Raw genomic sequence first — 27,468 nt, forward strand, 5'->3', positions numbered from 1 at the left:
CCTCCCAAACATCCTGTTCTTTACTCTTCTTGCCACTCTGACATTCCTTCTGGCTCTTTGTTTGCTCATTTTCCTACCGCATTGATTGGGCTGTGCTGCTGATGTTGTTTCGCCCTTAGTTGCTGCCACCTAGTATTGTGGAACCGACAACCTTGCTGTTTGGACATCCCCCCCCCTCCCCCCTGCCCTCTACCAACCAACCAGTCAACCTACCTACCAACCTACCATCCTATCTACCTACCTACCTACCTACCTACCTACCTACTTGGAAGGTACCACCAGGGATGTGGAGCCGTGACAACTCCAGTGCTGTGGCCAGTTGCACTAAGTTTCTCAGTTGATGATTTATGGCATAAATAGCCTAGTCAAGGTGGGCCCATAGATTCTTAATTGAGTTTGAATCAGGGGAGTATGGTAAACTCATCCTGGTGGTCTTCGAACCACGCACATACACTTCGAGCTGTGTGACACACTGCATTGTCCTGCTGGTGTATGCCATCGTGCCAAGGAAAAATAAACTGCATGTAAGGGTGGGCAAGCTCCCAAAGGATAGATGCATACTTGTGTTGATACATTGTGCCTTGGAGAATGACGAGATCACCAAGGGAATGCCGTCCGGCCTGGACCCTGCTAATGATTAATGCAGGGTGTTTGATTTCAGATGTATCATGCTGTTCTCATTGATGGCCATCTGTCTGATAGAGCATAAAACGTGATTCATCTGAAACAGGCACCTATCACCACTCTGTGGATGTTCAGTTATGGTTTTGGCGTGCAGATTCCAACATTCATTGTTGACACATAGCTGCCGACATGAGTGCATTAACCAGGCGCGTGCTGCAGAGGCTCAGACACCGCAACATATGTTTAACGAGCGTTGAGGAGACACTGTTGGTACCTCGTAGTTCATTAGCGTGGTCAGTTGTGCATCTGTTTCTTGTACACATCTCTGCAACCATTGTTTTTTATTTATTTATTTATTTATTGTTCCGTGGGACCAAATTAAGGAGAAGTCTCCATGGTCATGGAACGAGTCAGTACATGAAATTATAACACGATATTAGAAACAGATAATATGAAATATAAAAAAACATATTCAGGTGACAAGTCGTAAGTTTAAATGAAAAAAATCAACAATGTAACACTGGAATTTGCTTAATTTTTTAGCTCTTCCAGGAGCTCCTCGACAGAATAGGAGGAGTGAGCCATGAGGAAACTCTTCAGTTTAGACTTACAAGAGTTTGGGCTACTGCTAAGATTTTCGAGTTCTTGTGGTAGCTTATTGAAAATGGATGCAGCAGAATACTGCACTCCTTTCTGCACAAGAGTCAAGGAAGTGCATTCTACTTGCAGATTTGATTTCTGCCTAGTATTAACTGAGTGAAACCTGCTAACTCTTGGGAATAGGCTAATATTGCTAACAACAAACGACATTAAAGAAAATATATACTATGAGGGCAATGTCAGAATTCCCAGATTTTTGAATAGGGGTCGACAAGAGGTTCTCGAACTTACACCACATATAGCTCGAACAGCCCGTTTTTGAGCCAAAAATACCCTTTTTTAATCAGAAGAATTACCCCAAAAAATAATACCATACGACATAAGCGTATGAAAATATGCGAAGTAGACTACTTTTCGTGTTGAAGTGTCACTTATTTCAGATACTGTTCTAATGGTAAATAAAGCAGCATTTAGCTTCTGAACAAGATCCTGGACATGGGCTTTCCACAACAGCTTATTATCTATCCGAACACCTAAGAACTTGAACTGTTCCTTCTCGCTTATAATATGCCTATTCTGTCTGATCAAAATATCGGTTCTTGTTGAATTGTGAGTTAGAAACTGTAGAAACTGAGTCTTACTGTGATTTAGCATCAAATTATTTTCCACAAGCCACGATCTTATTTCATGAACTACATTATTTGTTACTGTTTCAATATTACACACAAGATCCTTCACTATCAAGCTGGTGTCATCAGCAAACAGAAATATTTTTGAATCACCTGTAATACTAGAAGGCATATCATTTATATAAATGAGAAACAGCAGTGGCCCCAGCACCGACCCTTGGGGAAAGCCCCACTTAACAGTGCCCCATTGAGACTGAACATCACTACCACACTCAATATTGCGGAGAATTACCCTCTGGTTTCTGTTCTTAAAGTAAGAGGCGAACCAATTGTAAGCTACTCCCCTTACTCCATAATGGTCCAACTTCTGCAGTAATATTTTGTGGTCAACACAGTCAAAAGCCTTCATTAAATCAAAGAAAACACCTAGCGTTCGCAACCTTTTATTTAATCCGTCCAAAACCTCGCAGAGAAAAGAGAATATAGCATTTTCAGTTGTTAAACCATTTCTAAAACCAAACTGAACATTTGACAGCAAATTATGTGAATTTAAATGCTCCAGTAACCTTGTATATACAACCTTCTCGATAACTTTAGCAAACACCGATGGCATAGAAATAGGTCTAAAATTGTCAACATTATCAATGTCTCCCTTTTTATAAAGTGGCTTCACTACCGAGTACTTTAATCGGTCAGGAAACCGACCACTCCTAAAGGAAAAGTTACAGATATGGCTGAGAACTGGGCTAACATACATAGAACAAAACTTCAGTATTCTGCTAGATACCCCGTCATATCCATGAGAGTTCTTGGTCTTTAGTGATTTAATTATTAAGTCAATTTCCCTCTTGTCAGTATCATGGAGGAGCATTTCAGGTAACAGTCTGGGAACACTTTTTTCTAAGAGCGCTATATGATTCCCTGTTGGGACTAGGTTTTTATTTAGTTCACCTGATATATTCAGAAAGTGATTATTAAATACTGTACATATATGCGACTTATCAGTAACACGGACATTCCCACTACGCACTGATTCTATATCCTCGACCTGTCTCTGCAGACCAGCCACTTCCTTTACGACTGACCATATGGTTTTAATTTTATCCTGAGACTTAGCTATTCTATCTGCATACCATATACTTTTTGCCTTCCTAATAACATTTTTAAGCACCTTACAATACTGTTTGTAATGGGCTGCTGCTTTTAGATTTTGACTGTTTCTAACGTTTTGATATAATTGTCACTTTGTTCTACAAGATATTCTTATCCCTCTAATCAGCCAACCAGCCTGCCTGTTTGTGCTAGTACCCTGTTTTAAACGTTCTAACGGAAAGCAACTTTCAAAGAGCACGAGAAAAGTCTTGAGAAAAGCATTATATTTATCGTCTACTGTATCAGCGCTATAAACATCTTGCCACTCTTGTTCCTTTATAAGGTTTACAAAGGTCTCTACAGCAACTGGATCAGCTTTCCTGAACAGCTGATGACTATATTTAACACGTGTTGCAGCACAAAAATCTTTTAAAGTTAAAATTTGTGCATCATGATCTGAAAGGCCATTCACCTTTTTGCCAACAGAATGCCCTTCTAGTAATGAGGAATGAACAAAAATGTTGTCTATGGTTGTTCTACTGTTCCCTTGCACTCTTGTTGGAAAGAATACGGTTTGCATAAGATTATATGAATTAAAGAGGTCTACCAGCATCCTCTTCCTTGCACAATCACTTATACAATTAATATTGAAGTCACCACATATAACTAACTTTTTGTATTTCCTATAAAGTGAACCAAGAACCTCCTCTAGCTTTAGCAAAAACGTTGTGAAATCGGAGTCTGGGGATCTATAAATAACAACAGTTAGAAGTTTAGCTCCGTTAAATTTAACCACACCTGCACAACATTCTAACACCTTTTCAGTGCAGTACTTTGAAACATCAATTGACTCAAATGGGATGCCGTTTTTCACATACGTGGCTACTCCCCCACACCGCAAAGAGCTCCTCGAAAAGCTGCCAGCCAACCTGTATCCTGGTAAAGGAAGCCTCTGAATTATCTCCTTTTTTAAGAAGTGTTCAGATATACCAATAATTTCAGAGTCAACATCTACAAGCAGTTCGCTAACTTCGACACTTAACCTGAAAGCTAGTGATCGAGACCTTCTTATTGTTAGATAAATCTCTCTGTTTCCACATTATGGCAATGATTGCACTGTTTTCCATGTCTCCCAACACTCTCGATATGCCTCCACTGCCAGTGCTGTCTATATGTTGTTCACCCTCTGATCTATGGTCTGTGGTGCACCACAGTTGCATTGGCACCAGTTTTGGACAGCGCTATTTTGCCGTGCACAGTATACTTTAACCACAGCAGCATGTGAATAATTTGAAAACTTAGCTGTTTCAGAAATGCTTCGACACTTAACCTGAAAGCTAGTGATCGAGACCTTCTTATTGTTAGATAAATCTCTCTGTTTCCACATTATGGCAATGATTGCACTGTTTTCCATGTCTCCCAACACTCTCGATATGCCTCCACTGCCAGTGCTGTCTATATGTTGTTATTGCACATTGAAAACAAACGTAGGTTTTGGTCACATTAAAGTGACTGGACTGTGTTGATGACACTTCAAAGTCTCATATGTTTGTGCTTCAGAAGCCAATGTTTTTTGATTTTTGTGGAGTTGTCTATGTGCCGATTGCCCTTAGGAGTTTCGGGTGTTATTTACGTATTCCAGTGAAAGTCAGTTTCCTTAAAGCTGTTTTTTATTTGATTTTGATAGTTACCTCATGTACACACACTTGATTTGAAGACAATATTGACTCAATTATGAGTAAGTATGAGTACCTAACAGCTATCTAAAGACAGTTCTGTCTTGAAATAGATTGTATGTACATGAGATAAACATCAAAATAAAATAAATAATACAGCAGTAAGAAAAGTGTCTTTTTTTTTTTTTTTTTTTTTAGGATAAATATGTTTTAAATCTGGAGTTGATGTATCGATCAATTTGATGTCAGGAATTGTACGGTGCCATATATCTTTTCATGACAACCAAAATCCACATAGTTGGGAATATGGGATAACAGCAATAGCATACATTATTGTTGTTGGCCATTGAACCAGGTTATTCTTAGTTGCATTAACTGCATTTGCAAATTTTATGGACTTCTCGTGCAAAAATATTTTGGGCACACTGTGTACTTTCCTGTTGTTGATTGCACAGTTAATTTTTAGTTCTATAACTAGAAATACCTGGAAAGCAGCTGTTGACAAATGTATCACTGAACCATCACCTTAATAAATCATTATTGCCAAATATTAACTTGAATTAACTACAGAAGAATGCAGCATCTGGTAGAGGCTGATCCAGGGAAGACTGATGTGGATTCCATAGGAATATAGGAATGCAAAGCAAAGGTTGACGTAAAGCACCCCCACGTTTTGAAGTTATCAGGGATAAATGATAGGGAATGGATAGTTATCTACAACTTATACAGAAACCAGACTGCAGTCACACAAGTCGAAGGACATGAAACAGAAACAGCAGTTAAGAAGAGAGTGATACAATGTTGTAGCTATCCTCCATTTTATTCAGTCAGCACAATGAGCAACCAATAAAGATATCGAAGGAGAAATTGGAAAGGAAATTAATTATAAGAGAAACAAACATAAATTGTGTGGTTTGTCGCTGACATAATTCTGTCAGAAACAGCAGAGGATTTGGAAGATTAGGTGAATAAATAGATGTCATGAAAGATGTCATAAGATGTATGCCAACAAAAGTAAAACAAGGGTAATGGAGTTTGATAAAATTATGTCAGGTGATGTTAAGGGAATTAGGTAAGGAAATCAAATTAATGCTATTTATTATATTTGGCAATACAAAATGAACTGCAACTAACATTCATGAATTGCATGATTAAAAAAAAAAGAAAGAATTAAGCAACTAAATCTACTAATTAATATCCAGATATTCAATTAAGTCAAGGGCTGTCTCTGTCATTGCAAAGAAATCTCCTAGATTACCATTATAAGCTTGTCTCCTACAGGTTGTTACAAAGTGTTTGATGTTCATTGCCACAGTCACATTTAGAAGTTGAAGCTTTCCCCATCATTGTAGGCTTGTTGCACAGAAGCCTAGGCTGTATGAATCCTATTAATTATTTTCCAAGCGCATTGTGGTAATTCCATGTCAGTTGGTCTTTTGCAAGATCTTATGAGAATCCGATATTCCTCATGGGTAATATTACTCCACGTTTCTGACCACTTTCTGCTCAAGTTGAAATTCGCAGTACTTGAAGTGCCCCCCAAGGGTCTCGCAATTCTTTTATGAGTATGCACTTGGCTACCTCTGGCCGCGAGCTGTTGCAGCACTATTGCATTCTGTGCTGCAAGTCTATACTTCCATATCACATTTCTCCCTCTGTCTTCCCATCAGGTGCTCTTCTTTGCACAGACGCTGCTTGGACCTGATACATGATTGAGCTGCCCAGTTTTCCAGTTTGTTCCAGCACTCTCTTCACCTTTTTATTAATAAACCCATGTTCCCCATTATTAGATTTGACCTGCCATCACTTTCCAAATTTTTCAGAAGTGTGGATCATGCAGCGAAGGACACCCAATATGCTGTATGTTCCACTTTTGCATTCTCCCTTTCCACCACGGTAGTACATCCGAAACCCAGCAGGTAGCCATCCTGTTGTTGGGGAGGGTGGGCTGTGTCATTACATACCTGCACGGTGGTATCCCCTGACCACGCAGGGAGTGCATTGTTGATGCCCAAGTGGAAACCTCTCCAAGTAAACCAAGGAGTATGTGCCCATCGTGACTGGGGCAGATGGTCACTTAGCATTGGGTTACTGGCCAGGTAGCGATTGCTAAGGATGGTGAGGCTGGCTGACGCCCATGGGGAAAGCTCCTGTTCGGAGTGGGTGGCACCATGGGGGATGACTGACTTGCATATGAAGCAATGAACCTTTCTGCTGGTGGTGGTCATACAACCCCAGTGGTCTATTCAAAAGGAAAGAACTCGTTCAATGCGGAAAGATATGACCCCAAAATATTTATTTCCCTTGCTGTGCTGTGGGAGGAATGTAGGGCTAAGCGACGAGCAGAGAAGTGTTACCCCTCCCCAACTCCAACTACCTGGCTTGTACAAGGGCAGATGGGGATTCTTTTTTGGCCACAGGGTTTTTATTCTTTGTAGGGGAAGTTCTTTGTACAGAATATAGTGGACAAATTTGGGGAAGTTGCAGCCATCTCCAAAATGAAGAGTGGGCCAGTTTTGATTAAAACAGCATCCCCTGCCCTGTCACGAGTGTTACTTGCTTGAGACAAGCTGGGTAACATTCTGGTGACTATCACTCTCCATAATACACTGTGTGGTCGAAAGTATCCGGACACCTGGCTCCGCCCTCCATCGGTAATGCTGGAATTCAGTATGGTGTTGGCCTACCACTAGCCTTGATGAAGGCTTCCACTCTCGCAGGCATATGTTCAATCAGGTGCTGGAAGGTTTCTTGGGGGAACAACAGCCCATTCTTCATGGAGTGCTGCACTGAGGAGAGGTATCGATGTTGGTGGGTGAGGCCTAGCACGAAGTCGGTGTTCCAAAACATCCCAAAGGTGTTTCCAGAATGAGATTTTCACTCTGCAGCGGAGTGTGCGCTGATATGAAACTTCCTGGCAGATTAAAACTGTGTGCCAGACCAAGACTCGAAGTCGGGACCTTTGCCTTTCGCGAGCAAGTGCTCTACCAACTGAGCTACCCAAGCACGACTCACGCCCCGTCCTCACAGCTTTACTTCTGCCAGTACCTTGTCTCCTACCTTCCAAACTTTACAGAAGCTCTCCTGCAAACCTTGCAGAACTAGCACTCCTGAAAGAAAGGATATTGCAGGAGAGCTTCTGTAAAGTTTGGGAGGTAGGAGACGAGGTACTGGCAGAAGTAAAGCTGTGAGGACGGGGCATGAGTCATGCTTGGGTAACTCAGTTGGTAGAGCATATGCCCGCGAAATGCAAAGGTCCCGATTTCGAGTGTCGGTCTGGCACACAGTTTTAATCTGTCAGGAAGTTTCATCCCGAAGGTGTTCTATAGGATTCAGGTCAGGACTTTGTGCTGGCCAGTCCATTACAGGGATGTTATTGCCATGTAACCACTCTGTCACAGGCCGTGCATTATGAACAGGTGCTATCGCCATCCCCAAATTTCTCTTCAACAATGGGAAGCAAGAACATGCTTAAAACATCAATGCAGACATGTGCTGTGATAGTACCACACAAAACAACAAGGAGTACAAGCCTCCTCCATGAAAAACACGACCACACCAAAACACCACCGCCTCCTAATTTTACTTCTGGCACTACACACGCCAGCAGATGACGTTCACCGGGCTTTCGCCATACCCACACCCTGCCATCGGATCGCCACATTGTGTACCGTGATTCGTCACTCCACACAACATTTTTCCATTGTTCAGTCATCCAATGTTTACGCTTCCTACACCAATCGAGGCGTTATTTGGCATTTACCTGCATGATGTGTGGCTTACGAGCAGTCTCTCGACCATGAAACCCAAGTTTTCTCACCTCCCGCCTAACTGTCATAGTACTAGTAGTGGATCCTGATGCAGCTTGGAATTCCTGTGTGATGGTCTAGATAGTTGTCTGACTATTACACACTTCGAGCCTCTTCAACTGTTGGCAGTCTCTGTCAGTCAACAGACAAGGTCTGTAGGTGTCCCGTCACGTTTCCACTTCACTACCACATTGGAAAGAGTGGACGTAGGGATGTTCAGGAGTGTGGAAATCTCACGTACAGACGTATGACACAAGTGGCACACAATCACCTGACCACCTTTGAAGTCCGTGAGTTCCGCGGAGTGCCCCATTCTGCCCTCTCACGATGTCTAATGACTGAGGTCGCTTATATGGAGTACCTGGCAGTAGGTGGCAGCACAATGCACCTAATATGAAAAATGTTTGGTTTGGGGGGTGTCCGGATACTTTTGATCACATAGTGTAGTCTACACATGGTTCAAGGCATCATTTTTCATCTTGACCCCATTTTGCTGTCTGATGATGAGCTACATGCCATCTTGGAGTGCTGGGGTGAACACTTTCTCCATCATGTCCACAGGGGGCCAACAGACAATAGGGTTGCTTACGGGGCCTTCATCTTGGCCTTTGAGAGTTATTTGTTGCCTGAAAAGGTCACAGAGATGGTATACTAATGTGATGTCAATACGTATGGTCCCCACCCTATGCAATGCTGCAATATGAAGAATAGGAGACGAGGTACTGGCAGAAGTAAAGCTGTGAGTACTGGGCGTGAGTCGTGCTTCGGTAGCTCAGTTGGTAGAGCACTTGCCCGCGAAGGGCAAAGGTCCCGAGTTCGAGTCTCGGTCGGGCACACAGTTTTAATCTGTCAGGAAGTTTCTGCAATATGAAATTTGGGCACATCTCTTTGTGTTGCAATGCCAGCGCAATCTTTAGAGACTGTTGCATGGGAATATTCCTTGTGCCTCCCTCCCACCCTCTCCCTCCCCCACTTGTCTGTATCAGCTGTGGAGAGCCCTATTCTCTATGCTCACCAGACTGCACCATCTTTCACAGAGAGGAAAAAATGCAGGAATATAAGACTTTGGACAGGTTAACTTACCAAGAGGCCAAGAAAATGTAAGGGCATCTACATCCTGCACACATGTCAATGTTGTATGCTTCAGCTATAATGATGTTGCTCTCTCTTCAGATGGCCCTCACGACTGTTATGTTTCCGACAGCGAGCCCTCAGGGCCTTTTGACTATGCCTGCCCCCCTGACGGTTGGGAGCTCTCCTCTTGCTGCTTCGCTCACATCCACCACTTTGGGATCAGTGGCTTCCCAACTGCCAGAGATATTGATCCCCATACCCACCCAAAGACGCATCATCCTCGTCCGGCTTCTCACACCAGGAAGGGGCTCCTGGGGACACTCCCCTCTAAGGCTTCTGCTGGTCTGTTACTGGTTTCCAGCCAGTGGCTAAAGGAGCCACAGGCTGCTGGTCATAGGGCTTATCTGTCTTCCTCAGTCCCTGAAACTAATTCAGGGAAACCCTCCCAGTCATCAAACCCCCTAAGGAGAAGAAAGGCAAAAGGAAATCTTCCAAGACAAAGGAGATTACAATGGTTCCTATGCCACTGGATTCCATATATTCTGCTTTAGTGGCAGAGGCCGTGATGCCAATGGGCCCTGAGGCACCACACAACGTCTCAGAACCTATGCGTCTTGATACCATACCCTCTTAGGCAGTGGTGGCAGGTGACCCAGCAATGTAATCTACCTCCTTGGTCCCTTCATGCCCCCACTGTATACTGACAGCATGATTCCCTACTGGAATTTTACTGTGTTGCCCTTCAGGAAACTTGGTTTCCAGCAACGGGGACACCCCCCCCCCCCTCCACCCCCCCCCCCCCCCACCCCCTGCCCTTTCTTGTTTGCTGGGACTGGGGCTATTTTAAAAATTGTGCTGTTAATGATGGGTGTCAGATGGAGTTCGCCCATATGTTCTAAACTCCATATATAATGAGCATGTGCCTCTTAATACAAATTTGGAGGCTGTGGCTATTTGGATAAGAGAATTTCAGAATTTTACCATCTGTAATGCTTATCTGTCTGTTGATAATGGAGTGTCCCAGAGCATATTGTCTGCATTGGTTTCTCAGCTCCCTCTGTCTTTCCTAATCTTAAGTACTTTGATGACCTTAACCATTTGTGGGGTGTAACCACAATCACTGCCTGTGGGAAAGACATTGAAAACTTCCTGGCAGATCTCAACCTCTGTCTCTTGAAAACTGGTGCCCCCACACACTTCATTGTGGCACATGGAACTTAATCGGCCATTGACCTTCCTATTTGCAGCCCTAGTCTTCTCCCATCCATCCACTGGTAGGTCCAAGATGACCTGTGTGGTAGTGACCACTTCCTGATCTTCCGTTCCTCCTTCAGCTTCACTCTCATGGGCACCGACCCAGATGGACTCATCACAGTGCTGACTGGGATGCTTTCACCTCCACAGTCATTCTTATCTCCCCACTACATGGAGGCATTAACGCAGCTGTGCAGATTACAACAGCAGCAATACTATAGGCAACTGACTTAGTAATCTTCTATTCTTTTCTTTGTGATCGGAATATAGTACCTTGATGGACTGCAGAAATCGATCGGCTGTTGGAGATCATAGGCAGGCTCTCCAATACCATAAGTGGCAGCCATCGATGGAGCACCTCATTGCCTTTAAATGGCTCCATGCCCAGGTCTGCCACATATTGAAATGGTGGAAGCAAGAATGCTAGGAATGGTATGTTTCAACCATTGGACCACATACCCATCCTTCATGGGTTTGGGCGAAGATCCGACGGCCCTATGGATACCAGACATCTCTGCATTATGCTCCAGCCTCTGTGTGAGAGAATTATCGAACTGCCTTTGGTGTCCTTAAATAGTGGATGGAGCGACCGCACTTATCTTTCACTACACACCACCTGGAGCTCTATAATGCACCATTCAATGGGTAGGAATTCTTCATTGCCCTAGGATTTTGCCCTGATACAGTCCTTGGGCCTGACTGCGTCCACAACCAAATGCTCAAACACTTACCAGTGGGTTGTCAGCGTCATCTCTGTACCATCCTCACTCGTGTCTGCAGCAAGAGTGAGTTCCCATTTCAATGGGAGGAAAGCGTCGTTGCCCCAGTGCTGAAACTGCGTAAGCATCCCCTAGAGATGGACAGCTATCACCCAATTAGTCTCACTAATGTTAATTACTTGAATGTATGGTGACCCAGCTGTTGGTTTGGTTCCTTGAGTCTCGGGGTCTTCTGGCTCCGTCCCACGGCAGTTTTCGTCAAGGCTGCTCCACTGTTGATAATTTGGTTTGCCAGGAGTCTGTCATCAGGACAGCTTTCAACTGATGTCAGCACCTTATTGCTGTCTTCTGTGCCCTACAAAATGCTTATGACATCACATGACGACGCCATATCCTCGCTGATTTCTCTGAGTGGCGTCTCTGGGGCCCACTTGTGATTTTTGTCTGGAACTTCTTTTCACACTGACTCATGTCATGCACTTCTGTTGATGTCGTACTGTTCATCCACAATCAGAACTTAACCTCGATGACAATTTACTTATTACTTTTTGGGACTGTTCTTATATGCCTGGCTTTTGTGACTTCCCCATTTTCGCCAGCTTGAGCAAAGATGCTGGCTACACCTTAATACACTTTGTTGCATCAGTAACATCAGCTGGGGTGCACTACCCTTCTGCAGCTTTATAAAACCCCGATCTTTTCCCACCTTGATTATGGGAGTCTGGCAGATGATTCAGCCTCACCTTCTCCATTGCAGTTACTGCACACCACACACCACTGTGCAGTTTGACTTGCAACAGGAGCCTTTTGAACTAGCGCTGTGAACAGCCTACTCACAAAGGCTGGGGTCCCTTCATTTAGGATCAAGCACCAACAACAGCTACTCAGCTATGTTATACATGTTTGTGGCACCCCTACGCATACAAACTACTGTGCCCATTTTCCTGGTAGGGAGATCCACCTTCCACAACAGAGACCCAGAACTGGAGTCACAATTGCAGTTCAACTACAGTGTCTCTGCTCAGGACTTCCAAATTCCCCCACTGTTATCTCTTGTTAGGCAGCAATCAGTATGCCTCCATGGATCTGTCTCGATTTATCCTTTGGACCAAAAGAGGCAGTTGACCCCATGGTGTTTTGCTGCCAGTTCCTGGCTGTCCTCTATGCATTTCTGGGTTTGTATGTGGTATACACTGACAGCTCAATGGTCGATAGATGAACAGGTTTTGCTTACACACATGCACAGTGCAGTGAACTATGCCTCCTGCCAAATTGACGCACACTGCTGAATCGGGGGCCATCAAATGAGCCCTTAGCCATGCTTATTCTTGCACCAGCAGGATGCTTCATTCTGCAGATACTCACTGAGCAGCCGTTGGGCTATAGACCAGTGCTATCCTCATTACCAATTAATTACGACTATCCAGGATCTTCTTTCTGACCTCCATCAAGCTGCATGGCTGGTCAACTTTGCTCACATGGATATGTGAGGATCTTAGGAAATGGCCATGCTGACCGGTTGGCAAAGTTGGCTACCAGGATGCTGGTTTTGGAAATGGTGGGGCCAGAAGTGGACCTTCAGTTAACTCTGTGCCATCAATTGTTGGAGGTCTGGAACTCAGAATGGTCTGCCCTGGACTCTCCAAACTGAGGGCAATAAAGGAGACCATGACCAGGTTGTCTCCCCTTCCCACTTCTTGCTGGGAATCCACTGTCCTTTGTCAGCTATGCACTGGGTACACTTGGCTGACCAATGGCCATATTCTCTGAGGTGAGAATCCACCTTAATGCCGATGTGGTGCCCGCCTGATGGTGGCCACATCTTGCTAGATTGTTCGAATTTGGCCACTTTGCGGCAATATCTTAAACTTTGTGACACACTACCTCTGGTGTTAGTAGATGATGCCAAAGTGGCTGACCTGGTTTTACATTTCACTGTTGAAGGTGGTTACTACTTGTCTCTTTGGCCTCATTGACCGCCTGAGGGTTTGAAGGGGCACTTCTCACCTGCTCTGGTGTAACAGGGCCCTCAGCAGTAATTGCTTGCCAGTCCAGCCTGGCCCCTACCCTTCCCACCTTTTTATTCTTCTTATTCTTTTATGTTTGCCACTTTAAATGTTTTGTCATTCCTCAAATATTATCTTCTTGTCTGTGCTGCTCGTTTTCTTGGGGTAACAGACAGTGAGATGGTGCTGGGGGGTTGCAGATGGTGCATCTCCCGCTGCATCCAATGCTCCAGGGATTTCCAGCTCATTCTGGGCAGAGCGGCTCACCCATATTACCCCCTCTCACTTCCCACCTACTTCTCCTTGATTTTCTCTCCGTCTTATTGTATCTTGGTTACAATTGGGCTTCTCAGGACTTGCCTTTTGTATCCTTCCTCTCAGGATTATTCATAGTTCAATAAGTATAGGTCAAAGGGACTGATGACCTCGCAATTTGGTGCCTTTAACTCCAACAACCTACCAATGTGCAGTGATCTGCCAGTATGATAGGTAACTGACTGTATTATAATTGGCTCATTCCAAGTGCGGGCACATCTGAGTAGATTGGGAGCTGAGGAATTTTAATTATTTTCCGTACTCCTTGAGAAGTGCATTCTCTCTTTGAAGATCTCATGGCACAGTGCGGCTTGAAGGTGGTAACCAGTGGAAAGGAGATGATCTGATGTATTGTCCCCATTGCTGTATTTAACTCAACATCGATTTTTCACACATATGAGCTTTTAAGTCACACCAGGGCACAGTATTCGGCAGTAAAGTAGACAAATCCTAAGGAAGAACGTCTTAGTATTGTAGCTCTTGCACTCCATAAGGTACCACTCAGCTTCTATATGGTGATATTGTACTACCTCGGCTTTGCTGCAGTTTTCTGTGTGTGTTTTGCATGACAAGGTTTTATCAAGACTTACTACTAGGTACTTTGGGAGGGCTTGGTCATGGAGGACTTGGCCATTCTATTGTTACTGGATGTGGTGCTAATGTCTACTTTTTGAAGTATTCACCCATTAAACTTAGATCTGCAGAGAGTAGCTTTTCACCCGCTTCAAGACTTCTCTGTTGAGTGGCCAAAGCCAAATCGTTCCCATAAATGAACTTCCTCAATTGTGTTTCAGGAAGACCAGATGTATATAAGTTGAATAAAACTGTTGCCCAATCTGAACCCTGGGGAAGACCATTCTTAAGTTTCTTTTGTTTATGCAATCAATTGCTGAGGACCACTTGGAAGCATCTCTGAGATAACATATTGTTTGTGAGCCTCATTATAGTTTGGTATTATATAACATTTGCGAGTTTGTGTAGGAGTCCTTGTTTCTGTACTGTGTCATAGGCAGCTGCAAAATCAGCAAAAACCACTGTTGTTTGAAGTCATTGTTGGAACCCAGCTTTTATGTGAGTAGTTAAGGTAAGTTCGTGGTTTGTACAGCTTCTATTATGCCTGAATCATGTGTATTCAATGGGAATAACTTATATTTGATGGGAACAACTTAATGGATCTTTGGACTGATTTGTTAAGGATGACTTTCTAAAAGTTTGCAGCAGCAAACTCAGGAAGGCGATTAGTTGATAGCCAACAGCTTTATTTGTATATTATGGTTTTTGTTCTTTTGAAGGCTTTTAGAATGTTACCCAATAGCTTTATATTGGTGAAGAACTTTGCGAGCAGTTTAAGAGTCTTGTTTCTGCAGTTGATGAGGAACTCTGGATGTATCCCATCAAATCCTGAGGTTTTGCCCTTTTTTTAAATTTGTGTATGTGCCGCATTGGTATTGTCTAAGATGAAATCTCCATAAAGCTTACTAAACCCTTTCTTAACCATTCTTGTATGTAGCTTATACGAGGGTGCTGCGAAGAGGGAAGTTATTCTGTTTGCAGTCTGGCCTGGTGTGACTTCAGGACCTTTGTAGGTGGGGGTCGACTTCCTCCTAGTTTTCTTAAGAGACTTGATGCCACTCTACTTGACTTCTTAAAATCCAGTCTCTCTGTTTTTTATTCCCAGCATTCTTTATGAGCTTTATTTAGATGTTGAAGCACTATAAGCAGATGATACACTATTGTAGACTCTGTAAGTAGATGATGTACAATAGTACATGATGAATCACTACAAGTAGTAGATGAGTTTTACTATTTGGTAACCTGTAAACGGCTGAAGTAAAGAGGATATAAAAAGGAGAAGTGCGATAACGAGAAAAATGTTTCTGGAAACATGTAATATAAATTTTTTGTTAGGAAGTCTGTCCTGTATGTGTTAATCTGGAGTGTAGCCTTGTTCAGAAGAACGCCAAAGTTTAGATGGTTAGATCAAGTAACTGATAAAGAGGTACTCCATGTAATTGAAGAGAAAAGTGTTGTGCAGCACAACTTCAGTAACAGAAGGGACAGGTTGACAGGACACTTCATGAGAGATCAGAGAATAATTAATTTGGTAACAGAGGGAAGTTTGTTGGAGAGAGAGGGGGATGGGATGAAAAATTGTAGAGGGAGACCAGGGCATGAAGGCATGACTATAGCAAAAAATGGTCAAGTGACTTCAGGTTGATGTAGTTTCACAGTGATGAAGAGACTTGAATGAGATAGAATTTTGTGGAGAACTGCCTCAAACCAATCTGAAGACCTCAACAACAACTAGAAATTTCATGGATTGCTGTCATTTAATGTTGATGTTCTTAATTACTGTATGTGCCTCAGAATATGATATGGATATGTTCCTGTGGCCACTGGCTTCTTTCTCCACTTAAAACTAAGTGAAACATTGGATTTAACTTAGAATTTGCCATTTGTAGTTTGAAACTAAGTGAACTATTGCATTTAACTTAGAAGTTGCCATTTGTAACTGCCTTGGTGCTGTTCAGTATGTCTTACTCAGTGGCTTACTTGAAATGTGTGAATTGAGTTTTAAAATGAGATATATTCTTAGAAAACCACACTGAGAGGACATTTCAGAAAACATGTTGTTGTTGTGGTCTTCAGTCCTGAGACTGGTTTGATGCAGCTCTCCATGCTAATCTATCCTGTGCAAGCTCCTTCATCTCCCAGTACCTACTGCAACCTACATCCTTCTGATTCTGCTTAGTGTATTCGTCTCTTGGTCTCCCTCTACGATTTTTACCCTCCACACTGCCCTCCAGTGCTAAATTTGTCATTCCTTGATGCCTCAGGACATGTCCTACCAGCCGATCCCTTCTTCTAGTCAAGTTCAGAAAACATATTTGTCTGAAAAATGTGCTCTCATTCAATTTTAGGTGTAGCCATGAATGTTCTTGCATTTATAAAATGATGTTAGAATAGTGGTTTGACACTTCCACAATTGAAGACTGAATGGCAGATGAATGTTATGTGAACATAGCTTCAAAAAACTGCACTGTCTAGAAAAAAAAAAAAAAAAAAAAAAAAAAATACACTTACGGCTCAGTTAACGAGTGACAGTCCTGCCCTGAACTTCAGGAGTTGACACTGAGTGGAGAATTACGTTCAGTTAATCATTTACAGAGTTTACACCACCATACTTTATGATAACGCAGAAACACAACTCGAGCACATTAAAATTTCCATCACCATACTTCAGAATGAGTTTGTTTATCTTTTAAATGTCGCTGGGATGTATTTGGCTATTAAATTTCTTTAATTTTATTTAACAACTCTAATCTTGCCATTTGGTTTTGTTTTCAGAATGATGATGCTGCTGAAATCCGAGAACGCAAGAGACAAAGTGAACTACGCAGAAGGGAATCTCTTATTTTGTCACCAAACAGAAGAAACAGTACAAAGGACATTTCTCTGTCTGTTCCTGAAATATTTGCACATTACACAAACTGTTTGAAGTTGTCTGCAGAAAATGTATGTTATGAGAGGATTGCTGGGAACTTTTATAGCACAAAATATCTAAGTAGCTACTGCACGTGTTATTGAAAAATAACATGTGCAGTAGCCACTTAGATATTTTGTGTTATTTGTGACAGGCTATAATTATTTTAACAACTCTTTTCTTAGTGCTAGTTGTGATGTCTGTTGTACTCCCTACTTTCTTCCTTTTTGTTGTTTTCAAATACAGATTGAAATAATTTTGTGTTGAATAAGTATACTCTGTTAATAAAGTAAAACTTAAAGTGAATTAGTTCCTATTGGATTTGTTTTAGGTGATATTTTCCTTTGTAGTAGCTGTGTAGTATTTGATTTGAACTATGAGCTGCATGAATGAGTTGTCATCTGTAACTGAATATATCCTTTTCTTTTAGAACAAATATGTTATAAAACAAGATTAAATTTAATGTGTTGCCAGGAAACCGTCTGCCAGTTGCAGTTTTGCATAGTGATGTTGTGAAATAATGCCCAAAAAAAAAAAAAAAAAAAAAAAAAAAAAAAAAAAAAAAATCGAACATCTTGCAAAATTGAGATCCTATACAGTGGAACCTTGCTTAACGAGCACTTCCTACAGTGTGCAATTCACATAATGTGCAAAACAAATTGTAAAAAAATTACTTGCTTAGTGAGCGATGTTTTGCATAATGAGTGATTACAATTTAGTGCATCGTCACTAGCCATTCGCATGCAGCAGGGGAAACTTTCAGCACTATGAACACCTTTCATTGTTAGTAGCGGCATATGGACAATGTCTTTAGTATGTACTGCAGTCTGGGTATAGTGTTCTTTCTGCTACCATCTTAGTACAGCTTGTGATCACACATTTTTCTAGACTTATGTTCACACAGTGCTTTTTTGTGCGCAAATTTTAATAACCTTCGTAGAATGTCCTTGCAAATAAAGCTGCAAGAAGATGACTGTAACAGAAAGAATATGACCTTAGAAATGAAACACGCGAATGTGGGGTGAGAATTGCTGGTTTAGCACTCATATACCCTCAGCCTGCATCAACTATTTGCACTGTCCTCAAGAACAAGGACAAGATTAAGGAGATAGATGCTTCAAAGGGAGTGACAAAAGTATATCTAAACAATGGTTTTGTATTATGGATGATGTCAGAAAGTTCTCCTTGTATGGATAAAAGAAAAGAAATTGCAAGGTCACACTATTGACAAGAACATCATTTGTGAGAAGGCAAGAATGATTTTCACCAACCTTGTTAAGAAGACTCCAGGATCATCAATGGCTGAGGAAGTGTTTAAGGGAAGCTGTGGGTAGTACAAGAAGTTTAAGAGAAGAACCGGCATCCACAATGTTGTGAGGCATGGTGAAGCAGTCAAAGGCAGCTGAAAACTTTAAGATTCTCGTAGATTCTGAGGGTTATCTGCCACAACAGGTTTTTAATTGTGATGAGACAGGTCTGTTCTGGAAAAAGATGCTGAAGCGTACATTTTTAACACCAGAGGAGAATGCATTGGTCAGTCACAAGCCAATGAGAGAGCCTCTCACACTGTTATTGTGTGCCAATGCAAGTGATGATTTGAAAATTTAACCACTGCTTGTTTACTATTCAGAAACTCCAAAAGCCTTCAAGAAGTGTAAAGTTTAGAAGAGCAGGCTAAATGTGATATGGAGATCCAGTGGTAAGGCTTGGGTGACGTGATCTTTTTTATGATTGGATCAATGAACTGTTTGGTCCTTCAGTGAAAAAAAAATATTTGCTTGAGATGAATTTGTCACTCCACGTCTTGCCTGTTATGGGCAATGCCCCTGCCCATTGGCCAGGCCTAAAAGACAACCTCTTCAAAGAATTTCAGTTCATCAAGATCCAATTTCTGCATTCCAGCACCTCTCTGTTATTATGGCATATGGACCAGCAGATTATTTCTGACATTAAGAAGCTCTACAATAAAGCACTCTTCGACCATTGCTTTGAGTTGACTGAAGCTATCAATTTCACTCTGAGAGTTTTGGAAATACATCAACATCATTGCCTGCATCAAGATGTTTGAGTAGGCATAGGAAGAGGATACCAAGATAACTCTCACTTCTTTGTGGAAGCAGCTTTGGCCGGAGTGTGTTGTCGAATGTGACTCTCAGGAATTTGTGTCAGTACTTGTGGAGCCTGTAATCAACGAGATTGTCTTTGGCTAAGTGCATGCGACTAGAAGTGGATAATAATGATATTGATGAGATTGTGGCAGATCACAGCCAAGAAATGACCAACTTATGCAGTTGCAGTGTGTTTCACAGCAGGAAGTTGTGGAGAGAAGTTCTCCAGAGGAGGAGGAGGAGGAGGCAGAAGAGGTGGTAAAAGCAAAGCAACAATCTTCTGGCCCAATAAGAGAAATGCTGAAAGCTTGGGAATTAGTTGCATCATACAGTGAAAATCATCATCTCAATAAAGAAGTGCCTACATGTGCTACAAATTTATTTGATGATAATGCTGTGTGACATTTTCACCAAGTGTTGAACCATCAGCAGAAAAAAATGACTATAGATAACTTCCTAGTAAAAAAAACAATTAGTTACGTATCGTGAATAATAAAATATATAATCCTGTATGTATAATTTTCTTTGAATAAATGGCATGAATAAGATAAAACTGTAAGTACTTTTTCTACATGGAACACGTCATTGTATTTTACGTTAATTTATGTGGGATAAATTGTTTTTCTTAACAAGTGTTTTGTGCTATGAGTAAGGTTCTGAAACAAATTATGCTTGCTATGCAAGGTTCCACTGTATTTTATTCATAGGAGGAGACATGGTGCAAAACCCCATGTGTGTTGAATGTCAAAATCTGAATAATGAAATTAATTATGGACAGGCACACTCCCTTAAGACCAAGCTACATTACTGTAGTCGAATGGGTTAATAAACACAATGAAATTTTAAGGCCCTAGCTGGGGTTTCTAAAGGGGGGAACTGCCTAATATTAAAATGTAAATATTTAAGGCGTTAACACCCTTTGGGGGGTGCACAGTTCTTTCACAAGCCGGTGCGTGGTGCTCATGGGGCCCTGATGTATTGCAGCCCATTCTTCCTTTGCAGGCTGCATTTCTTCCCTGTGCCCCTCCCTCCCCGTCCTTGCTCCTTCCCCGGTGTCAATGTTCTTACTTATGCCAACCTGGCTATCCACCAGGTTTCCTGTATTCCTTGCAGTTTGGTTCGCCTTGCCTATCTTTTTCATCTTTTGCATTTTTCGTCCCCCTTAGGGGTTTGACCTTCACTTCTAAATTTTCTCTCTGTAGTGTGAACCATTTGGGGAAGAACTCCCTCCCTAGGAGCTGTAAGGTGGATTCCTCTCTCCCCTTCCTTCCTCTCTTCCTCCCCAGCTATAGCCCCCCTCCAACCCACTAGATCACCAGCACTTGTAGCCAGTCTGTGTGATGAGGCTGTTATGTGCCCATCTTATTGAGCTCTATGACAATACAGGCATCACACTTCTGATACCTTAGCTTTTGCCTGCCCATGTATGCCTAGAAGTGGTTGCTTGTCATTCCTGAGCATCGGAACTCCTGGCATCAGCCACTAAGCCAGACAGCCCTTGCTGTGGCTGGGTGGTGCTGTTGTGCAGAGCCCCTGATTGGAGTGGGTGGTATCAGGGTGAATGATTTGTGTATGAACTGTATCAAGCTCCAAAAATCTGACAGTTCTTGTACAGCCATTTCTTCGGCTGGCAACAGATCATTGAATGCTGCTTCTTATGACCTTGCATCCTTTCCCTGTCTACTCCCTGGGAGGAGGGTCAGACTCACCAGATTGGGGTGAAACATTTCTGTACTGGGGTGGACAGGGAAACATTCATTGTCACAAAGCTGTTGTTTTTTGTGGAAAATATTGAAGACTTGTTTGGCAAAGTAAAGTGTCTCGGCAGGATGTGGTTAGGTTCACTTTTGATTAAAACTTCTACTGCCCATCTGCAGCCCTTCATGCTTGTGATCATCTTGGGGATGTCATGGTGTCCATTACACCTCACGAGTCTTTGAATATCATTCAGGGGATCATTTCTCGTAGGAACCTCATCCTTCAAACTGATGAAGAACGATGGGGCGTTCATTTTGTTTGCCTTGTGCAGAAAAGTCATAAGGGCAATTGCACTGATACTGCTGCCTTTATTCTGGCTTTCGATGAAGATACTCTCAAGCTTATATGTTATCAGTGTGATGTGAAGCCGTACGTACTGCCACCCAAGAGGTGCTTTTGGTGCTCGCATTTCAGGCACATGTCATCCCAGTGTACAGTGGACCCACTCCATAAGGGGAGCCCTCGCATTCTCACGACTGTCACTCTCCACATTCACCAGATTGGCTGGCTAATAAGAAAGAAAAGAAGATACAAGATTATAAGTCCCTTGATCATTTAGCTTACACTGAGGCTCATAAGAAATATGTCTGACTTCATCCTGTGTTGATGACTTCTTCTTTTGCCTCTATTATGTTCTTTCCTCCTCCGCCTTCTTCCTTACCCCAGTCCTGTACCCCTCTCCTCTCCCCCTTCACAGTGGTTCCTACACTCTCCCTTTCGGGTGCCGCTCCCCCTCCCGGCCGAAGGGGTGTTCCTCTTCTTCGGTGCCTGCCAGTGATAGGACTCCCTCCTGGGGCCGCTCCCATTGGCATCTGTCAGGCCAGAGTCTTGTTCCCACAACTTAGCCATGGGACACAGTCTGTGCGCCCCAAGGTTGTCTGCTCTCTTTCAGTTCTGGATCTTACCGAAGGCCGCTCTCCCTCTGTGCCCTGACCTCCTCAGCCTGTGAAGAAGGAGGAGAAGAAGAAGAAGAAGAAGAAGAAGAAGTCCCTGGACAAGGTCCCCCTCCACCCCCCACCACTGATAGCCCCAGAGGTGTCATCTCCTCCCTTACAACCTGAGTCTTGTTCTTGTTTATTGATGTCAGCTGATTCTTGTTGGTGCTGGATGATGACCCAGTGGCATGATTGGCTCCAGCCTATTCACTACCTGTTTGGATACCCACTCTGTGCTTATTCAATGGAACTGTCATGGATACTGCCATCACCTCCCAGAGTTACAATCCCTTATTGCCTTTTACTCGGCATCTTGTGTTGTTCTCCAGGAATCTCATTTTACTGATGTTCCTTCATTGACCCTTCATGTGTTCCTTGCTCTCTGTTGGAACTGGGTTGGTCCTTTGTGGCTTCCATTGGTTCATACATGTATTGTTACTACATGGATCCGACTTCGTACCACATTGGAAGCAGTTGGTGTCCGGATCCACTTGAAATCTGTGGTCATGGTTTGCAATCTCTATCTCCCTCCTGACCGGCCACCTACATCTGCTGCCCTAACTGCCCACCTTCAGCAACACCTCCCTCCCTCCCCTTGTCAGGCAGAATTCTACAATGAACTTTTCACTGAATGGGAGCTGCTTCTGGCCCTCTCCCGTTCCCACGATTCAGCTCCTGGCCCTGATTCCATCCATAACAAATCGCTTCAGCACCTCAATCCTCCACAATGACAATATCTCGTCCAGGTTTTTAACCGTATTTGGTTGCAAAGTATTTTTCCCTCTCAATGAAGAGACAATATTGTGGTTCCTGCCCTTAACTCTGGCAAGGATGTCTCATCCCTTGATAGTTACCAGCTACTCAGCCTGACCAATGTCTCGTGTGAGTTACTAGAATGGGTGGTGGCTTGTTGGCTCATGTGGTTCCTTGAATCTTGGACCTTCTGTCTTCTTACCAGAGCAGCTATCAGGATGGATGATCTCTGATCAGTTATTGTGTCCCCTCCAGGGCCAGATTTAAGGCTTAACATCAAATTCCTTTTTGCTCAATCTTGGGCTGACTTTCTGACTTTTGGGAGGCTGCCCCCCTGCCTAATAAACTTTGTGCAATCCAGGAAACTCCGACCACATGTTATTCTTCCCTCTGCCTCTCCTGACAGGAATCTACCATCCTCTGCCATCTTCATATTTGCCATACTAGGTTGATGCATGGTTTTTAATCCAGCAATGAGCTGTCTTCCGTTGCAATTGTGGGACTCCCCTCATGGTGATTCATATTTTACTGGACTGTCCCCACCTTTTGGTCCTTCGCAGTAAATATGCCTTCCCACCTTCCTTATCACAGCTTTTAGTGGATGACCCGTGCATGGTTATGTTTGTCCTTGGTTTTCTTCGCGAATGTGAATTGTCCTCTCAGGCTTAAGTTCCTCTGGAATTTGAGTCCCTCAGACCGCGTAGACATTGGTTATGGAGACCTTCACCTTGCCTCCACACCAGCCAGGTTCTCCCCACCTTTTTTCACTGTTTTGAGTGGTGTGTTGTGCAGTTTTGTTTCCCATTTTCTTATGTCTTCTTCCCCTGGTGTTGTACCCATTGTATTGTGATAATTGTGTGGTGTGGGTGTCGGGGTGGGTCAGTAGTGGTGTTGGTGCCCCACCATGCGTAGCATTTCTGAGGTGCCCCTGCTATCGTCATTTTCACCCACCCCACTCCTGTTCTTTCATCTTTCTGCTGCCCTGACATCCCTTTTCCCTCTTTGTGTGCCCATTGTCCCTTCCCCTTAACTGGACTGTGCTCTTTGTGTCATTCCTCCCTTGATTTCTACCATCCTAGGTCATGGGACCGATGACCTCACTGTTTGTTTGACCCCCCCCCCTCCCCCACACCCAGCCAACCAACCAACATAAGTTGTTAAAAAAAACACAATATGAATAAGTATATAAATTTATTCGAAACCCAAATATGGAGATGCATATGGCTATCTGGCACTAAATGAAGTTAAAGTATAATATGTACCAAGAGCTCCAAATAATTGCAATGCTCAAAATGAATTCTGATCAGGGCTTTTCTGAACATATTGGTAATGCTATTACTGTGCACTGTAAATTACAAGTGAAAGATCAACAGATGTTGGGTCTATCTCTGGCTCTTTGAAGTGCGATGCTACGATTGGGCTTCTGGAGACAGGAACATTGGGTGCCAAAACGGCCACTACAGTGGCAACTGCTGCCTGCAGAGATGTGTCAGCAACAAGATTCCCATTGAAGTCTTCTCTTATCTGTCAGAAATGAGCAGCCTGCTCTTTTCTTCTCGCCAAGACAATCTGACCACCAATGATTTTACAAACCCTCTCTCTGCAAATGGAGCAATGCTTTTTCTGTAGAGATCCTGCCAAGAGTGTGTCTCACATAAAAACTCCAGTGACTTCCATAACCTCATCTCTTTTCAAGAAAAACTTACCCTATGTGATCTGGTCTCCTTATGTTACAAGTATCTTTACTAATTAGTATTGTTTGGCATCCAGCAGTTAGCATCACTTTCCAGGACCTGAGAAAGTTAAGAACTGTGTCTGTGGCTAGCTCTAATTCTGTGGCCTCTTCATGTTTTTTGGAAAGCTGGAGGTTCTTATCTGCTAAAGGCACTATTCAAATATGGTAGACTGCCTGCCTTCTACTGATATAAGTGTTTCTCTCACCCCACAGCTCTGCTTGCCCAGCCAGAGTGGGAATGTGCTGTAAAACTAAATAAAAGCTGCTGTCTTCTGGGGGACTGCCTGACAAAGCAACATTCACCTGGCCAACACACTTCTGCCTACCTGCAGCCTGACCAGACTCCATTCTCATGAATGTCAGTGTCCCTGCTACATTCCAAGCCCCATTTTTCTGGCAAACCCCACATCGCCTGTCCTGAGTCGGTTGTGTGTGTGTGTGTGTGTGTGTGTGTGTGTGTGTGTGTGTGATACCCGAATTCTCTCAGAAAAGTGAAGAACAGTCCCACACCAAGCTAAATGTAAAAATTACAATTAACACAAGAAGGGTCACTGCCATCATATTTACTCTTCAAATCTATTATTTTTAGATCCTGCCTCCTCATTATCCTCTATTGAAATTGATTATCATATTGAATGAAAGGAGAAAAGATCGAACAGCTTGCTGCCTTTTAGTAGTGAAACAGACAGTATAACTTGTGTGATGCAAGCCAGAGATAATGTTGGCAGTTCGTTCATGTGATGTTACCTAGTTTTTGCTGCATCCCCCTGCTGTCATGAGATACTGCCAATCTTTGAACTGTTCATAAAGAGTAGTCAATTAAGATATGCAGCTTTTCATTATTATTCTCTTATGCATATCCTTCAACACCAACATCCCTATGTATTTCAATTCTCTGGGAGAGAGTGTGGTCTGGACATTATAAATTAAAATCATGACCAGGCTAACAAAATTATTAGTTGTGTTTTACCAGGTAGAGCAAATGAGTCCTCCTCCACCTCTGAAAGATAAAACAGAAATGGAATCTGAAAAGTAAGGTACTTTGTACTGCAAATACTGAAAGGCTTTCGAATGTTGTTGATAAACTTAAGGTACTTGTAAATTTTTAGTAAAAGCGGATCTTGATGTTAAGACAAACTATATGTTGCAACAGGCATTAAAACTAGAAAATATTTTTGAGTTATGAAACTGTCAGATATCGCAGTCAGAGCTGAACAGTGCAAAATTAGATGGATTGAGTCGATGAAGTAAGGCATAGAAGTAGATGAGGGCCACGCAGGCATAGGAATGGCTCTGAGGTAAAACCAGCTGATTCATTTGATGAAGTAATTGGTGTAGTCATGAAGCAATGGACCACTGATCATAGTGACAGAAATTCATTATGAAATTATATTTTGTGAACCAATTTAACGTATTCTAGTTTTCTGGGGAACACATTTAATAATACTTCATTATGTATTGTAAGCAGCTGACTTTCCCAGCAAGCTGCCGCGATCCACTTTGCCACATCCTGCTTAAACGAGATTACACAATAGTATATGGACCAGCTTTAAATGTGTAATTGATGTGGCAGTGGTTTGCTTATCAACTCTAATATAGTTTTGTGTGATTTCCCTAAATTACTTGAGGTGAATGCTTTGCTGGTTCCTACAACAAGACCACAGTGTGGATTAATTGCACTACTGCCTAATTTGTAATTGTGTTAGTGAAATGTGAAACTATAACCTTTGTAATTTCTTTCTTGCAACACATTTATTTGCCCAGCAATCACCTGTTGGTTTTTGGCTTTATCATGTTGGAGGTTGTTCGCTACCATACTTCATTTTTAACAGAAAATATTAGCTGAATATAAATTAGAATGATTCTCACACTGTGCCTTATTCTTCGCCACAAGCTTCATAAATAAATGTTTAATGAAGCTGTTAGCATGCCTAATTTTTTAAAATAGTTATCTGTGCAGTTGAGGATGGGCATCAGATATTAGACTCACAGCCTGTTATGTGTATTGAATACTTTGTATCTATTTTCAATTTTTGTAGTTCTGTCATCCTCAATTGCACATTAGATTACGGAATGCTGATAATTTTTATTTTGGACCACTTAATTATGAGGCTTTTTTTTTTAAGTAAGGTCCATTTGAACATAAGTACACAACGAAAGGTTATTTCAAAAAAGTGAATTTATTTTCAGAAAGTACATACTTCACTCCATTTTTTGACATAATTGCCAAGTTTGTTCAAACACATGTCATACCTCTCAACCAATTTTAAAATACCCTCTTCATAAAAATTTGCCGCCTCCTCCGATAACCAAGAGTTCACTGCTGTTTTCACGTCATCGTCATCATTGTAATGATTGCCACTGAGGTGTTGTTTGAGTTGGAGTAACAGATGGTAATCGCTCGACGCTAGATCAGGACTATAGGGTGGGTAGTCTAAAACTTCCCAGCCAAAACTGTCCAATAAATGACAGGTCTGACCTGCAGCGTGAGGTCTTGCATTGTCATAGAGAAGGACAATTCCCTTTGTCAGCATGCTGTGTCTTTTGTTTTGAATCACTCTGTGTAGCTTTCTCAGGGTTTGGCAGTATGCTTCGGCGTTGATAGTGGTTCCTCGTTGCATGAAGTCGACCAGCAAAATACTATGCCTATCCCAAAACACTGACACCATGATTTTGCACTGGGCCAGAGTCTGTTTGGCCTTCATCTTTACAGGAGAGTGTGTGTGTCTCCATTCCATGCTCTGTTGCTTTGATTTGGGCATGATATGCGAAACCCCTGTCTCGTTTCCAGTTATGATCTGACTCAAGAAACCGTCACCTTCTTCATGATAACGAGTCAAGAACTTCATCACACACTAAAATCTTTGGTTTTTGTGATCCTCTGTTAGGAGTTTTGG

The 27,468-nt window shown here is 42.5% G+C and overlaps 1 protein-coding gene across 1 annotated transcript in view; it reads left to right on the plus strand.

The window, feature by feature from the left end:
* Positions 1–27,468, plus strand: part of LOC126473317 (condensin complex subunit 2) — a 183,872-nt gene that overhangs the window by 17,265 nt on the left and 139,139 nt on the right. The window contains exon 2 of the mRNA XM_050100300.1: positions 17,147–17,314. Within this exon, the coding sequence (XP_049956257.1) occupies positions 17,147–17,314 (168 nt within the window). The remainder of the gene's footprint in view (positions 1–17,146; positions 17,315–27,468) is intronic.

This window comes from Schistocerca serialis, chromosome 4 (assembly GCF_023864345.2).
Source record: "Schistocerca serialis cubense isolate TAMUIC-IGC-003099 chromosome 4, iqSchSeri2.2, whole genome shotgun sequence".
Classification (NCBI taxonomy): domain Eukaryota; kingdom Metazoa; phylum Arthropoda; class Insecta; order Orthoptera; family Acrididae; genus Schistocerca; species Schistocerca serialis.